Here is a 17,349-nt window from a genome sequence, read left to right as displayed (position 1 = left end):
CAAACAAGCACAAATTCAGATCCTCTATCTGAAGGCAATTGTCACATACTTTGCTGTAGCTACTGTCTGATGTAAAATACTAAAACAAAATTTAAACTATTTATTGGACTACTGTAAAAAATTCATAACTGCAAAAAACAAATAGTTTGATCTCCAGAAAAGTAGCACACATGATATGGGGAATAGAGCCCAGGATCTGTTCCAAAAATTACAAGCCCCTCTCCTTTTATGCTGAAGAAGTTTCTCTGCTGACTGTCACTTACTTGTATTAAGACATACTTCCTCTCTGCTCTACTCTATCTGCTGGGGGTTGACATTATTGCAAACTATGGGTGGCTGTGGCATTCCATCCACTGCAGGACATTATAAAGCAATGGCATCCAACTCATTTGGCCCTGTGAGCCCATCCATGGGCTGGATCCAGAGCTCAGGGCTATGTCATCTGGCACACACGGCCAGAATTTGGCAGCAGCTGCATCTCCTCCTGACAACAAATTTCTATCCCTGCGGGCAGTGCCATGAACCAGATGATGTGGTTTTACACTCTGGATCCTGGGTGCAGAGCTCCCCATAGGTCCATAGGTCTGGAAATGTTATGGTAGCATGAGCAGTGGCGGTATAAATTGCTGGGAGCCATGACAACTAATGCTACCACTGCTTACTGCACTGCAAAATTTCCAGACTCATGAGAGCCCTGCAGGCTAAGTGATATGCCTCCACAGGTTGATTCCAGTCTGTGGGCCATATTTTGGTCACCTCTGGTATAAAGAATAGCCTAACCAGAACTGTGGTGAAACTATCGTTGTCCTGCTAGATTTCCCCCTTCTGGATATTTGCCATGCCATTGTGTTTAAGCCTTGGACATAGGGTCCCTATAGTCCTCATTTTCTGAGTCTGAGTAGGCTTTAGTACTGTGTTTCCTTGGCCTTCCTAGCATGATTCTTGCACATAGACTTTCTTTGTGTTATCTTTTTAAGAATATGACTAGTTACATAAGCACTGCTTTTCCTAGTGTCTCAATTTGTGGGCACCCTAGCTCACAGTTTACTTCCTCAGCAGCATAGGATAGTGGAAGAAACAATGCACAGGCTTTGCAAAGGTTCAAACCCACCACTCTTTACATAAGGTAATACACAACAATTTTCCTATCTCAGTTTCCTCACTGCTCTTGAGCATACTTTGGTATTAGGCCACAGACCACTAAAGAATGTCTAGGATCCTTTCCCATTTCCAAACCATGGCTTACTCCCAAGCCTCCTATAGTCTCTGTTTCTGTTTGTCTCTCCCTCCCCATTCTTCCTTATTCCACAGCTTTGCCCAAAGTGAAAAAACATGTCCCATTATCAAAGTCCTGCTACAGCCACAATTAAAAAGGAGCCGTCTGCCATGAAAACAAGTCCCATTATTCCCCTCTGCTACCTAATTTTTTTTTGTCTCTGTGAATCTCTTTTGAGTTTTTAATTATGGCATCCTGGAGAGAGTTTGGAGAAAACTTAGGATATAGTTACTCCTTGTGCTCTGCCAAGGTATAAGACCAATTCAGTTGCTGATGGTTATTAATAATCCGCCATTCATGGATAGGCAACTCGGCAATACTTCCCTGTCTCCTCAGCTCAAGTCTGAAGCACCAAAGATTCATGAAATCAAACTAGAATTTATAAGTTGTACATGGGCCATTTTCTTGACTCATTACATTTAGGGCAGATTTTTTTTTCATTTGTGTGTCTAAATGGCAACTTTGTGGTTGTGTACCTAGGCATGTTGCCTGCATATCCCAAGACTGTGCTGGGAAGTTGGCGTGCTACAGGTTCAAACCTCTCTGAGAGAGGGAGGACCTTGAACCCAGGTTTCTTGCTTCCTAGGCAGCTAATGCTCTCCTGTATCCTTACCAAACTAAAACAGGAGGGCCTTCCTCTTTCTAACATTCATTAGTCATAGATTTCTGGCTGAGTACTTTTTTGTGACTTAAAAGCACTTATGCATCTAGAATGGATATGCATACTGTCATGGGTTTGCCCCACCAGGGTATAGTCTACTGCTGGCGCTTCATCTACACATGCATACATAGGTGTCTGCAGCACAGGAGTAACCAAATTGTGCATTGAACATAAATGTCAAAAATGCCACTTGCATAGCTAAAGATCTGGCATTTGGGTGCAGAAAGGGTCATAGAATTGTGCTCTTTTTTTCTGGAATGATAATTTTGTGTATTAAAGTTCTCAGATATAAAACATCCTTTCCAGGTACTATTATTCTCCTTGTTTCAGTTTACTCTATGGTTGAAATCATGCAGACAACCATTATATTAAAAACCTACTTTTAAACATCAAATAACAGTTTCCTAAAGCACTGGAATTATGATTGTTTTCTGAGAACTATACTAGCTTAATTATATTCCAGGCTACATTGCTAATTAGTCTAGAATATTAGTTCTAAGGGTAGGAAGAAAATTATGGTGGAAAACCATCCTAAAACTGTTCTTAAAACAAATGTATATTTATACAGTAACACATTTTAAACACAGGTTATACAGAACCTTACCTACATTTGTTTAGGTGCCTGATTTCATACTCTTTCTTCCCCAGATCTTTTTCCAGTTCCAACTCTTATAACTGTTTCTTCCAATGAGATGGCCCTCATTGACATAGATAGAAATCAGACCATCAAGAGTCTTCCCATAAAAGATGTAAACCAAATCAGTTATACTGCTAATGATGAAACTATGTATTACATAGAGGAAGATTGTCTTTTTCATCTGAACATACCAAATAATTCCGTGCTTCAGGTATTCTACTATTTATTCTCTTGCTTGAAAAGAGCCTGTAAAATATATGATTATTGCTGTTATTTTGTGAACAGCTACATACAGGTTATAGTTACAGCATTAATTTTGCAAGGAAGAGCATGATAAAAAATACTTTTAACATCAAAATATATTGTGGAAAACAGTGTTGAATGCAGATAATATACTTATTTAATTATTGCCATTTCTGGTGAGATGGTTAATGAAATGACTGGGCTGTTTTGAATTTTTTTACAATATAACAAAAATCTTCAGTTTGGAAAACTAATTTTACTTATACTTTTATTATCCATAGATTTTTAGACCTGGTCAACATTTTTAGGTGGACAGTTGGATATGAAAACTATAGTTTCATTGGAATGGAATTATTTTTCTAGAAAATGGCAATTGGGCTTAAAATAGATTTTCTATTTTTATTGAATTAGCATTTTGAAATAAAACACACAATTTCAATATGTGATGACATTTAATTTAATTTTTGAGAGAACAGAAAAAACATGCAGTATTGAAATGCTGATTCAGAACATAGCTGGGTTTTTGGTTGTAGCTGTGTTGGTCTAAGGACATAGGCAGGCAAGGTTCTTTGAGTAGATGTGATAACTTTTATTAGATAAACTGAGTAGATTCAGAACATTGTTGTTTTCACTTGTTTCACAAAGTTTGAAATTTTTAATTGAATTTTTTTTTTTTGTGTACGTTATTTTGACTTTTTGCTCCACTTCAGAGTAATTTGGAATGGAAACTAATTTTATGGGCAAATTCCACACAGGATGAAACATTTTGTTTTCTTAGCAGCACTATTAATTTTTAAATTAATTTTCCTTAAGCTTTTCAAAGATGGATATCTCCGCAATGCCACAGCTATTGCAATTGACTGGATTGCAAGACGTGTCTTTGTTGCCCACAAAACATTGTGGAGTGGAGCTGAAATATTAGTTATTGACCTTGAACTCAAGGCAAGATCACTTAAAACTTTGAACATACAGACAACTAATCGAAATTTGACCATATCATCTCTGCTGGCATTTCCTTTCTTAAGGTATGATATAAAATGATTGATAACTTTTGTTTTTACTGTAATTGTAACATGACCATTTGAATTAATTCATGGATTTTTAAGGCCTAAGAGTTTTGCAGTTGTTTGGATCAGTCTTTTGCATTACACAAACCATAGGAATTGCAGAGTAAAATTTTGCTTTCATAATTTCTGGGTGATTAAGAGCAGTGGTTCCTAAATTGTTCCCTGTTCTAATAAAAGTTTGATGGTTATGGTGTACAGTACAGTAGCCTGTGAGAAATTTTGAGCATTGACAGTGGTCCTCTGGTCCAAAAAAGTTTGGAAACCACATAGCTAGAGTAGGTCCAATAACTCCTTGCTTCATATATTTTCTGGACTGTCATGGCTACAGCAACAATTTTTCAGAAAAACAGCCATTCTTGGTTTAGAGCAGTAATTCTCAATCAGGGTGCCATGGCACACTGGAGTGCTGTGAGAGTCTTTCAAGAGTGCTGTCGAGTGCTGCACAATTAGTACTCTTAGGTGTGCAAACACCTGTACATTTCACAGATAAACCCAGAGAATTTAAATAGGAATCCATAGTGTCAAACATTCTGACTCGTTGTGGTCTTTCTGAGTTCTTTGCAACAAAAAAATAGTTCCTTTATTTTTCTAAAGTAAAAAAAAAAAAAAGAGTGAAAGCTAAGAGCTGGTATTTTATGAAGAGTGTATTGAGTATAAAAAGATTGAGAACCATTGGTTTAAAGACTTCAAGTGTTAACTATATTGACATGCAATTGTATGTATAGGGAAGTAAAATCAAGTCAGTACGCAAATTACAGCTTTTTACAATGTGCAAATTGTTCTATTTATGACAAACCTTGTTTTAAAGATGTGCAAAGACAAAAAAGCCACATAGCAGTAACAGAGAGTTCTATATTTACAGTAGCTATTAACATTAACTACAATATTCATTCATAAGATTGTATTTAGGATGGATTGTCTTGAAATTCAGTGTAGATAAGTGTAATGTGATACACCTGGACAAAAAATAACTCAAATTATACCTACACTATAATGGGCTCTATATTATCTGTTACCACACAGGAAAGAGATCTAGGAATCATTGTGCAGAGTTCACTAAGTGCATCAGCTCAGTGCCCAGCAGCCATCAGAAAGACAAGCAAAATGTTAGGGATTATTAAGAGGGGAACTGTAAACAAAACTGGGTGCATCTACATGTTCAATTAACATGTAGCAATAGACATCGGTGCAGTTTGTGCTAGCGTTTATTCCTGGGCACCATGTTTATATGTGTGCCTGGGACCACAACACGTTGAGTTGGGGTGGAGCAGCCAGTCACGTCACGATTTACTCATGTGTTTCAGTGCACTAAACTCTGCCATAGGATAGTACTTGTTCTGAACAGCAGGGCCGGACACAGGCATGGGTGAACTGGATGGCTGCCTGGTGCCTGGACAGAAAGGGGGCCCCAGAATGGTAATTTGTTGATTATTATTGTCATTATCTCTGGTGAAGGGGGGTATGATACTAAAAGTTTGCCCAGGTCCACCAGGAGTCTAGGAATGGTGCTGCTGGACAGTACTATTCTAAAGCAGAGTTAATTAATTTTCTGAGCCTATTAGAGGCACATATGTAGTCAGTGATGCTTTACTGGTGAGCTATTTAGTCAACTGCAGTAAAGTGCACATGTAGATGCACAGACAGAAAGTATCATTATGTTCCTTTATAAATCCATGTTGCATCCACATCGTGAATATTGTGCCCAGTTCTGTTCCCCACACCTCAAAAGGATAGAGAAAACCTAGAAAAGGTACAGAGAAGGGCAACAAGGATGGATAATGGTATGGACAAGGTGGACCTATGGTCTGACCCAGTAAATGGCAATTCTTATGTTCTTAACAAGGTTATTCTATTGTAAATTATCCACTTTGTTTGACAGTCGTCTGTACTGGGTGGAAACCCTTGATTATGGTGCTTGGATCTTTTATTATGATACTTTGAATAACACTGCATACCATGTTTTGGGGGACACATCTTTAAAACATCAGACAAGAAATAACTGCAGTTGCAACCTAACTGAAACGGACCTAGGTAGAGCAATGACTATAGATATGACTGACTCAAAGAAGCCACACATACTCTTTGTCAAAGGAAGGGATGAAATATGGGCCTCAGATATGGATGGATGCTACTGCTGGAGAGTTATCCATGTTCCTAGTCATCAAGGTAAGTTGCTCCTATGTATTCATAGATGTTTTGAATTCTCATTTAATAATTGTTTTCAACACTGTTCAATTGGAGGATTTACTTTTCTGCAAAAATAATGCAGTGCATACAAAATTAACTACTTTGAGGACAAGGAAAAGAAATATTTGCATCTGAATATTCAATTTCACTCTCATTGGAGAGCACAGGAAAGAATAGTATGAAAGTATTTGAAACATATTGTTAGACCCCGACTCCATGCAATGCCCAACTATTAGGGAGACAACGGATCAATGCCATCATGCATCACTTGCACACATTGCTCATCAAACAGCTTTATTCAAAATGGAGACAGGTTTGGGCCAGCTCCAGCAAACTGGGGAACTGCAGTGAACGTTAGTTCTTTCCACATTTATACACCTTGGCTCATGCTCATTAACATTTACTCCATCTTTGTCCCTCCTTTGTTCCACCCATATTCCCTCCTAACTCGAGCTCCACCTCAGTTTACTGTTTACTTGATTAGCATGGAATTGCCTATGCATTTTACTTATTTGCATGTCTTTTGCTATGAGCACATGCTTAAAACTCTGACCCCAGCTTCTCTCGGTCACTTGCGACTTCTTGCTGATTTCTTCACCATCCCCAAAGTCTTGCTTCTGCTTATCTCCTAACGATAGCTGGTGGCTGCATCCTGTTCTATTTATACAATGAGTATATCTTGCGACACTGCTACAGTGTTAGAAAAATGCTTGCCTAGGTGTCTTGCAATGTTTCTTTTAATATATCATTCTGCCTTGTGGTTAGCAGCTTTGCTAGGCCACAGGTTATAGCCTTGTATTCGGCTGCAAATCCAGTGCTCCCTAAGATCCAAATATAGTCATCCTAACACATATGTTGCCCATTAAGTCATCAGTCATATAGACATGTATGACTGCATCAATGCTATTGCCAATGGATGCCAGTATATTTACTTTATTACCATAGAAATAGAAAGGTTAGTATTAGGAAGATGTTCTGAAGATGTGAAGATTTTTTTTATATATAAAATGGCTTTACTCTGCTGACTACTTTATAATGCTAAAACAGGATCTTAGTTGCTTCATTTCAGCCTAGTCCTGGAAACTTTATTCAGACACATGAGTAAATTTGTATTTTTACAAAATATCCTTCAGTGTTCCTGCACAGCAGGCAGGACATTGCTTTTAAGATCTCATCTTAGGATTTGAACACCTGCTGCAATTACTATGGAATAATTTACCCCTGAATTTACTCCGTAGTAAGGACCAGCTCTCCTGAGCTAGGTGTAGGCATTAGGCACTATTATGGCACTTGTCCCTGAGGTGGTGGGAGAGCCAGTTTGCACTGAGCAAATGATAACTCCAGGAGGAAAATGGCTGCAGGAATGGACACAGAATGTAGTAAAGTTACTACACATTTTTCAAAGAGTAACCTAACTCCAAATTTCAGTGATTCACTATACAGAAGAGCTGAGCATCATTTGTGTAGTGTATAGTAAGTATCTCATGGATCTGTACCCATGGAAAGAGACTAAAGGATTTCAGTAATGATAAAGAATTATCTACATTTTGTCTTATAGGATTAAAGGTTTTGGTAACTGAACTCCAACAGAACTTATAACAAAATTTATATAAGAGAAGGAAAATGTTGGAAGTCTGTTTCAAGGAGAGATTTTAAAGGGCATAGATGAGAGCTAGGTGTCTAGCTTGCTTTCATAGCTATTGAACAACTATCCACCTATTCTTTTGAAAATTTCCTCCTTAATTTTCATCCCAAAACTTAATGTTTTTTCTGCAGATATGACTTTTGGCAGTTTGACGGTTGACAGACAGTTTATATATTGGAGTATCGTAACAAAGGACTATACCACAATTTATCAAGCAAATAAAGAAAGCAAAGCACTCTTCATCCAGAAAAGAGCACATGGAAAGTTGCAAATCTTAGCCTACAGCTTAGTCATGCAACCCTATCCAGGTAACAGGTTTCTAGAAATATTAACACCCTTTTTTAACCTTAGATTGTAAATTAGCCTATTTGTGTATATTTAAATTTTACCAGCTGATTGCAAATACATTTCAGAAGAAAATAGATAATAAGATACACATTTGGGAGGAAGAAGGAAAGCTGGTTACATGTATATCATATATAAGATCATAATGACAGTGGAGGATACATGTACACCATGAGCATGGCATGTGAGTGGTTAGACAATAAGTAAGAAAAGAATGTGTAGATCTGTAAAGGTTTAGACTTCCTGGTGATCTATAGGGTTTATATTTCTAATGGCAGAAAATCAGAAAGGCCACTAGGACATTTAGTATATTATAAATAATTAGTTAAACTAATACATGAGATCTCAAACTTTGTGATACCATGACCTCGAGTGCTGGATGGAGGCGGCAGGGGATGGGGAACTCTCTGTCTGCCATCCACCACTCTGCACTGCCGCCATGTGCCACTTCCCTGCACCGTTGCATGTACCCCCTGGGAAGTTTGTGCCCCCTTTTAAGTTGCTCATGGTCTCCCGGGAGGTCGTGACCCACAGTTTGAGAACCTCTGAACTAATAGACTAAAAAGCTCCTATTTTAATAGAACAACCCCCTTCACAGTTAAAGCCTAACAATCTTCACTTGCTCCCAGCAGCTCTGAACCAGCCTTGTTTTGCTTCATACAGATACTTTGGCTCAGTTTATTCCATTCAAATCTGTGTACAGAGAAAGCTTGGTGATCTGGCACTGGTACAGGGAGTACACATTTCTAAGTAGGGATCTTGCTTCCTGAAGATATCCCTTGATATATTTTAATGTGTTTGCAAAGAAGGGCTAGAACTGTAGCTCACTAAGGCAAATGTAGTATATTAAAGTTTGATATTTTTAAAGAATAGTTTTTGTGGCTGATACAATTATTTACTTCATTAGCCATATGTGCATATATTTTGTTGTAGCTTTTCTCCATTCTAACCCATTTTATTGCCATACAGTGAGGCAACAGTAGTGAGTAGCTTTCCCTGGAAGTGGTTAACATATCACAAATTCTACCAATCACTGTGGTTTGAGATAACTTTGTGTCAGGTTAAACATGTTTTTATTATAACTGTAGAACTAGATTGGTACCATCAACAACCAGGTTTTTTCTTCTCTAAACAGAGATAAAAATACAGGGCAGAATCCTTCATTTATTTCTGCCAAACTGAGATCTGCCAAATTGAGATCCCTACATTTCTGCCAAATTGAGATCCCTACATGCTCAGATCTCTCAGTAGGGAAATTAAAGATCTACATAGTACCAACCCCCTTCTGTCTCCATATATATTTTTTCCATTCTCTATTGTGACTGTGAATCATGGGTGACTGGAGTGTCCCGAGTCTGGGGTGGGGACCAGATTCCCAACAGGGAGCGGGGGGTCTCCTAACAGCTGATTGCTGATGGTGGGGGGGTGGTCCTACAGTGGCCGAACCAGCAAGCCCGGAACCATCAACAACGAAACCAGTGAAACCAGAAGTGTACTTCCACCGGCATTTCTGGCTTCATGGCTGGTGCTTCCAGGGGGTGCACGGCCAATCTTAGGGGGTGCACGTGCACCCGCATGCACCCCCTACACATTGCCAATGATATGAATGCTGCTAATACAAAGATGATCACAAAACCTAGAGTACATACATACGTTTGGAGACATTAGGGGAAGGTGAGGTCATATTAAAAATGGCCAGCCAATCTAACTTAGTTTGCCCAGGTGCAGACATTACGCTTAGATCCCTAGTTAAGTGGATCCAAGTGAAAAGTTCAGGAAGTTTAGATTGGTCTAAAAATGGCCAACATGATCTAAGTTAACTGTACCTCTGAGAGAGTCTAACTTAGATTGGATCTGGCAAGACGGATCTAAGTGAACTTCTATACATTTTCCAGCACAGCCCAAGGGCTGGGAAAGCCCAGCTGCTGGCCCCAGTTCTGGGGCTGTGGTTTTCCTACCCAACCCCCAGGACTGGGCTATTTTTAGCCCCCCAGCCCCTTGCCCAGCACCTAGACAGACAACCCACCCTTGCAGACCAGCCAGCCTACCTGAACCTGCCAAATATCCCATCCTGCAAGCCACTCCCAGTGCCAGTTTGACCAGCATTTGCTGGGGGGGTTGTTAGTCTGGGGGAGAGTTAGGGGGCTAAAAATAGCCCCTGGTCCTAGGGGGAACCCCCTAGCCTCCCAAGGTCCCTGTGGACCCTGCTAGCCTACCAATCTTCCCAAGCACCCCAATGAAATGCATTAGCCCCACTGATCCCCCTTACCTCCCTGAAGATTCCAGTTGTCCCCCATTCCAGTTGTGGACCCCACTTGCCCTACTGATCCCCCCACAGACCCTACTTGTCCCCCCCAGTCTGTGGTGGGGGAGGAGAGAGAGACCAGATTTCTCAGACATTTAAATGCCTCAGAATGTGCCTAAACCCCATGGAAAATCTGGGTTTGATTCCTTTAATGAAAATAAGTAAAATCCACACTTTGAGAAATGTTACTTTTGCTGGCTGCAAAGATAATGTGTTACATGTAGATTTGAAACCAGTAATTTGGTTACTCTTTCAGTGACAAATGGTAGTAGGAGCACACCCAGACATAAGAGTGCCCTTGCTACAGTTAGACAAGGTTCCTGGGTTGAATTTGATATCTTTTATTAGACCAACCCAAATAGTTGGAGAATAGTTATTAAGCAAGCTTTCGAGTTCAAAAACCCTTCATCAGGCTAAGGAGGTTTCAGCAGTTGGTGTGTATGCTTTCAAATGTTTTTTCCCTCCCTTTTAGATAAAGAATGCTTGATTCTTGCCTCCAATGCTGAGAAACCTATAGTTTATCCTACAAATACCAGTATTACAGTGAGGTTGCCACCTGTCAAAACACAGCTTTTGTGCCCAGGCATAACTCTCCCTACTCCAACATATCTTGTGTACTATGGAAAAATTGCCAGCAGGGGTATGAGCTGTTCATCCGGACTACAGTGTAGAATAATGGTAAGACTGACTACTTTTTAGTGAATAGTTGCCTGATATAATTTATGAGCAGGTGACTCCAGGTCACCTCTAGGCATTTAATATTCTGTTATGAAACCTTGTACAAGCAATTTTTCTACAAGAAAACACTATCACATATTAACTTCCCACTCAATTAAAAACGTATCCTGGTGATGATCTCCTGTTCTGCTTCTTAGCAGTGTCTTGATTCTTTGATAGGAGCAGCTCCTCATTTGTTCCCAAGGTTCTGCAATGATATTGTTTGAGGGTTCTTTGGAACTTGATGTGAAATGGCTCGTTGATCTCAGACCATTTCCTCAAGGACACTTGTCTATGTGGCAAAAAACACCATTGCACATAGCTCTAATAGACATGCTTGTTGGCAGCCATGGATTACAAAGGCACAGAAACTGAAAGAACCCAGTTCATCCCTGGGAGTAATTCACCAGTGTCCAAGTTTAAGTATGTTGGTAGAGTGCAATATCATGGGCTGTGTTGTATCTGGTCTGTGGATAAACAGGGCCCTTAATTTTCTAATATTTCAGTCTTGCTGATGAAGCCTAGCTGAATTTTGTTTCCTAGGCAGGCACCATTCTGTTGTAATGGGAGCCCAGGGCTAGATAGCACGTTACTAAACTTCTGGGTTTGGATAGTAACTGAGCAGATCTGTTTAGTCTCCCTAGTGGGTTTGCAGATGCATACACTTATATTTGACACCTTTCTTGGTCAGATGACCCCAGAATTAGGCCCTAGTCCTACTATGCTCTTGGTTACTTTATATATTCCTAAAGAGTTCACTTGGCTGCAGGAGCCCTGGTTTCTGCTTTACAGCTTTCAGTGACAATATGGCAGCAAAGCAAGGGATGCAAGCTTAGGAGAGGAAATTTTACACATACATGTAGCTTACTTTTAAAACACACACAAGATTCTTGTATCTATGAAAAGAAGTAAATTCCTGAATACTTTTCTGTCATGTCCTCATCATCCTTGTGAGCCCTGATTTAGTCTAAGTCTTCAGGTTGGGTAAACCTTCTGGCCGTCTTGGTCTGGCCATCTTGCTTTTGGCAGCTGAATGGCCTTCCTATTTAGAAAAATAGTTTTCTTACAAAGCAGGATCTGCCACCTGTCGTGCCATGTGCTTTCACTGGAGAATTTCCAGGTTCTGATCTTCCCTGGTTGGTTTCCAAGCAGAAGGTTGTTTATGCTCTTCTTCTAGCATATCCCTTTGTTTCCCTAGAGTAGATCCATTCAGTGCTAATAACTCACTACAGCTTCTCAGTCATAATTTTTTCATTAGGTGCCAAGTTCCTGTGACAAAACATATGTCCAAAGCCACACTAAATGCTACATTCAAAATGGAGGTTGAAATGTTATATATTTAAAATATTCACTGAACAAATTTTTCAGCTGATAGAGATTCATTTCCCAAACTGTCATATTGGCATCTTTCCTGATTATTTTATACATTTATAAACTTATTTCATTGCTAGATGATTGTTTGAACTTGTAGTTCTTTGTTTACCAAAACATACTTACTGTCTGAGATTCTGCCTCTTCATTACAGGAAAGTCAAAAAAATATAACCGTTATTGAAGGCCTAGATCCGTTTTCAAGGTATGTCATACAAGTGGCAGTGAAAAACTATTATTCAGAAACTTCTGAACAGCCATCCTTGGGGAAAGAAACCATTGGCACAACTTTCTATGGAGGTAAGTTTTAGATTTCTTCTGTTTGGGGGCCTAATTTTGTTCTTGGTTATACTAATGTACTTTGTTCACATAATTTAGGGTTATGCCTGTGTGAATAAGGCCCTTTTCATTTTTAGTAATGATGAGGAGTGAGAAAAATAGGAAACTTCCTAACAAAACGTAATCTATTGATACTTTACAATATCCTGGAGGTCAAAGTATATGTCTGTGAGATTTGAATCTCTGAGCAAATGTACACACTGTCTAATGCTCTTGTTTGCTGGTTCCCTGAGAAGACATAAAACAAGGGCAAGATAATGGCTAGGCAATGACTTCTTTTGACTCTGGTATTGTCTTAAATTTAATGTGTGTGAGCATTTCTAGCTTGTATACTGCTCTCAGCATTAGCACTTCTTTAGAAATGCCCAGATGGGCTAGATAGAATCCGCACATTGAGTGACAATATGAGATAGCTCATAGATTTTGAAGCTGATATCTGACACCATATAACAGAGAGAGCATTAGCACTATCTGGAAAATAGAAATGTCTATTTTATCCTAAAAATGTGATAATTTAAAATTTTCCTTCATCTTAAATTAAGAAGAAAATAGCCTATTCCTCATCATTGAATTCCTCATCTATGAATCTATGAATTTCTCTCGTTCTTTCCTTTGTTGTGCTACTAAAGGCTATCTAAGCGAGCTTCCTTGACTTAGAAAACTGTTTCTGAAAACAACAAATAGGAAATGTTATTCCTAACTTCTGCTGTTGATTTGTGGCTCATGTTATAGTACAGGTGATATCAAATCTCCTCAGTTGCCATCTTGGGATCCACCCAAACACCCTATACATACACTCTAACTGCCTACACTTAGACTTGTCCACTGAAACCAGTGCACACAGCAATGGAAGTGGAGAGACATCACTCTTATTGCACTCTTGTTGTCTGCTAGCTCCATTGATGGATGTCTCCGATTGGATCTCCGGGAGTGGCAGTGGCACCAGCACAAATATACAAGCAGAGGTTTAATTAGCAGGGTTTGTGGGAAAACCCTGCTGGAGAGGCTGCAGCAGGTCTTCCTGTAACTTCATGTGGGTCAACTGAACCAAACTGAAGCAAGATGCAGAGAGCCAGTGAAAGAATGTGGAAAAAGAGAGAATGAGGCACAAAAGTGAAAAATGGAATTTTACAGCATCAAGCTAAAATGAAATGGGAATCTCAGAACAAAACTCTAAAATCAAAACAAGACAGCAGAGCCAAAACAAAGCTCCCTCTCTTAAAAAAAAAAAAAAAAAAAAAAAAAAGGTTTAGGAGAAGAAAAATGTCAAATTTTAAATGTTTTCCTTTTGATGAAATTGCCTTTTCCAATGGAAAACTGTTTTCCCAGGAATTCTCTCCCCAGCTGTTGTTAGACTGTGCATGTGTCCTGGCTTTTGTCCTTGTAGTATTCTGAGTATACTTATTAGTTTTAATTTTAATCAGATGCTATCAGTGTTTCTTTCTTGTCTTAGCTTATTTAACAGCTCAGACATCTGTGGATTCTATCTCAGTCTTTTCTTTGTTTTCACAGTGTTTTCTTTGTTTCATATTAGTGAAGCTTGATTTGGTCTTTGGTTCTCTTCAAATATTAAGGATAGGAGGAGACTAGAAAGAAATAGGACTAGAGAAAATAAATGCATTAGGCCTGCCACAGAGTGTCACTCTTACTTCACATATTGCTTAGCTATCAGAGCAATAAATCTTTTGTTCTCCTTACCAATACAACTCATGCAAAATTAACTTAAAGAGTTTATGATCTTGTAGCCAAATCATAAGTGTATTCTATGGAAAAAATACATCTAAAAATAAAATAAGTGGTTCAAGTAGATAATTTACAAAGAGCTCCTTTTGATGTATTTGACACTCTACCTAGTTGAAAACTTAACTTACATCTTGTCTTAGTGGTTAGTAAGAAAAAATATAAGGTACAGTCTGGGCATGCTATAAACTAATTTATGGTCTTGTGAATTTCAGAAGTCTTTGCTTTGGCAAAATGGCTAAGTAACAACTAGCTGACATGGATATCAGATAGGCAAAGCAGTATATTTAATATGTTTGACTTACCTAATCATATTTCCTTGGCAAATTTTCAAATCATAGCAGCACTTAGCAGGTAGAATTTTCTATGAGTTTCCTCATTTCATTTTGGTGCAAAGAGGAAGAACAAACTTTGAGTTAGTTTTGAAGAGATACAAAGAGTATGGCCAGGAAATCCCCACTCAGCATGGGACTGGCTGAGTACTGGCTCCATGCTCCCTGCCAGTCCTTGGGCTAGCACCCTGGGGGATCCTGGAGCAGGGCAGGAGCAGCCCTGTACCAGGTTGCTCTCAACAAGGAGTACATGTAGATGTGCTCCCAGGGAAAGCTTACTGTGCAGAATTTTGCTATGTAGTAAACCTTTATAGCATTAATAGCATGTGTAGACACACCCACAGTCTGTAACTGTCCAGATGATATTTCCTTATTACCTTTGATATGTTCTTGTTACCAAAGAAAGGGGGTCTTATATTTAAGGAACTTAATTTTTACAGCACTGGGCTCATTTCTTCTGCACATGGTCTCTCATTTTGGGCATCCAAAAATATAACTCATTTTAAAAATGCAGGTCATAGAGGATTAATTTGAGGTTAAGGATACAGTGGAGCTCCTAATATACAACTGCCTGGCTTAGTGGTTCTCAACCTTTTATACTTGAGGCACACTGTGTTGGACTAGAGGAAAATACCAGGTCTTAGTTTTCACTCATTTTTTGACTATGGAAAAAAAATATAGCATCTTTTTTCCTGTTGCAAAAAGCTCAGAAAGACCACAGCAGGTCATAGTGGTTTTGACCACCAAGAATTCCTATTTGAAATCTTTGTGAATCATGTTTATACACCTAACAAATCTAACATTGTGTGTGTCTACACATGTGCTTTAATGTGCGTTAGCCTATTTTAATGTGTATTAAAACATCCCAAAATCCACGTGCTTTCACTAATGCACATTACAATGGATTAATGTGGCTTTTTATACCTCACAGTGGAAGTACTAAATTTAATGTGCATTACCAAAAGTGAACATGAACATGCAGATGCGCCCAACTGTGTATCACGCTGTGGTGCCCTTAAAAGGATCTTAAGGCACCTCAGGTTGCAATGGAACTCTGGTTGAGAATCACTGGTCTAACTATTAATTCTTCAGATCCATTAACTCAGGGTAGCTACTACCCTCAGAACATGTTTTCTATATGCCCACACCAAATACTCTACCCCATCCCTAGGGCTGCTCTATACACAAAGGTAAAGGCGCAATGGGACCTAATGCATGATCCACACAATCACGCCTCCTGCCATGCCACATGTGCATGGCAGAAGGCATAACTGTGGGATCCAACATCAGATCCTGTCATGCATTATGGCCAGTATAGGGCGAGCCCAGGATCACCATCTGCAAATATCAAGCTCCTACAACTGTGAGTCCCACAGCTGGCAGGACTCTCAGCCCTTGGTGCACCCCACATGGAACCATGGTATGGGGAACAGATGGGGCTGAGAGTCCTGCCAACTTTCAGTCTTTGCAGCCATAGGACACTCTCATGGCTGGGAGATTGCAGCACCTGTGTTTCTAAGCCACTGGGCCACAGACTATATGGGTAAATTAAAGCTGGTTAGAAACCAGCTATAAAGTTATTAAACACTTTCAAATGATAGCTTTATAGCTGGTTGGATGTTTTTAAGGCACCATAATTTATTTGCACATGTAACCAGTCTGATTTAATTGCGCAGTTAACCAGGTAATTGTGCAATAAATGTAATGTGTAGAGGGGGCCTTATGCTGACATTTCCTCATTCCCTTATCCCACACACAGATTTTCACAGAAGGAAACCACAGAAGATGTATACAAATATGGTTGAAGGTTTAGAAATTTGAATGAATATACACAGAAAAATACCTTTAGTATTCACACTACTTTATTTAATAATCTGTGTATATTCATTCAAATCCTTGCTAATATAAAAAAAAAACTAAGTCCTTTATCTGAATTAGTTTAGAATATATTCCACAGTATGAAGGTTTAATAGGGAACAATGCAATAAAATAAAAAAAGCAAAGTATTATTTGGTTGCAACATAGCTCTTGTAGTTTATAGTTGTCCCTCAAGAAAAGTGATTAAAGTCTCATTGTTTAATACATTTAAAATGGGACAGAACAAAACACTGAAGAATACATTAATTTATGGAAATATAAGATTGATGATAACTTAGTTAACCTAATTGTTCTCTCTATTTTGAATTGTTAGGCTTCTGTGACATATATTTAATATTTTGTTTTTCTTTTATAAACTTCTGCCTGAGTCAGTTGGCTAAGAAAGTGAAGAAAACAATGGTATTCATTATATAAAATATCAGTGTAGTGCACCTATGAAGTTTAGAAATCTCATTGGATTATAAAATGAGTTCTATGTACTTGACCTGCAGAAACTCTGACTTCTTTCATATGGAACTTAAACATAAATATCCTAGAAGATATTGTAATCCTTTTTCTGAGGTAAAGTAACAATTTAAGAAACTCCGGCTCTAAAAATCAAGCAAAA

The 17,349-nt window shown here is 38.8% G+C and overlaps 1 protein-coding gene across 3 annotated transcripts in view; it reads left to right on the top strand.

The window, feature by feature from the left end:
* The window catches only part of ROS1 (ROS proto-oncogene 1, receptor tyrosine kinase), a 139,991-nt gene that overhangs the window by 59,996 nt on the left and 62,646 nt on the right, over window positions 1-17,349 (top strand). For all 3 annotated transcript variants that reach the window (XM_059733188.1, XM_059733183.1, XM_019479660.2), the window contains exons 24-29: window positions 2,586-2,785; window positions 3,631-3,842; window positions 5,764-6,050; window positions 7,848-8,024; window positions 10,839-11,044; window positions 12,609-12,753. In XM_059733188.1, coding sequence (XP_059589171.1) covers window positions 2,586-2,785; window positions 3,631-3,842; window positions 5,764-6,050; window positions 7,848-8,024; window positions 10,839-11,044; window positions 12,609-12,753 — 1,227 coding nt within the window. The remainder of the gene's footprint in view (window positions 1-2,585; window positions 2,786-3,630; window positions 3,843-5,763; window positions 6,051-7,847; window positions 8,025-10,838; window positions 11,045-12,608; window positions 12,754-17,349) is intronic.

Source organism: Alligator mississippiensis, chromosome 1 (genome assembly GCF_030867095.1).
Source record: "Alligator mississippiensis isolate rAllMis1 chromosome 1, rAllMis1, whole genome shotgun sequence".
Taxonomy (NCBI): domain Eukaryota; kingdom Metazoa; phylum Chordata; order Crocodylia; family Alligatoridae; genus Alligator; species Alligator mississippiensis.
The sequence above is the reverse complement of the archived record's forward strand: the minus strand, read 5'-3'. Positions and strand labels throughout refer to the sequence as shown.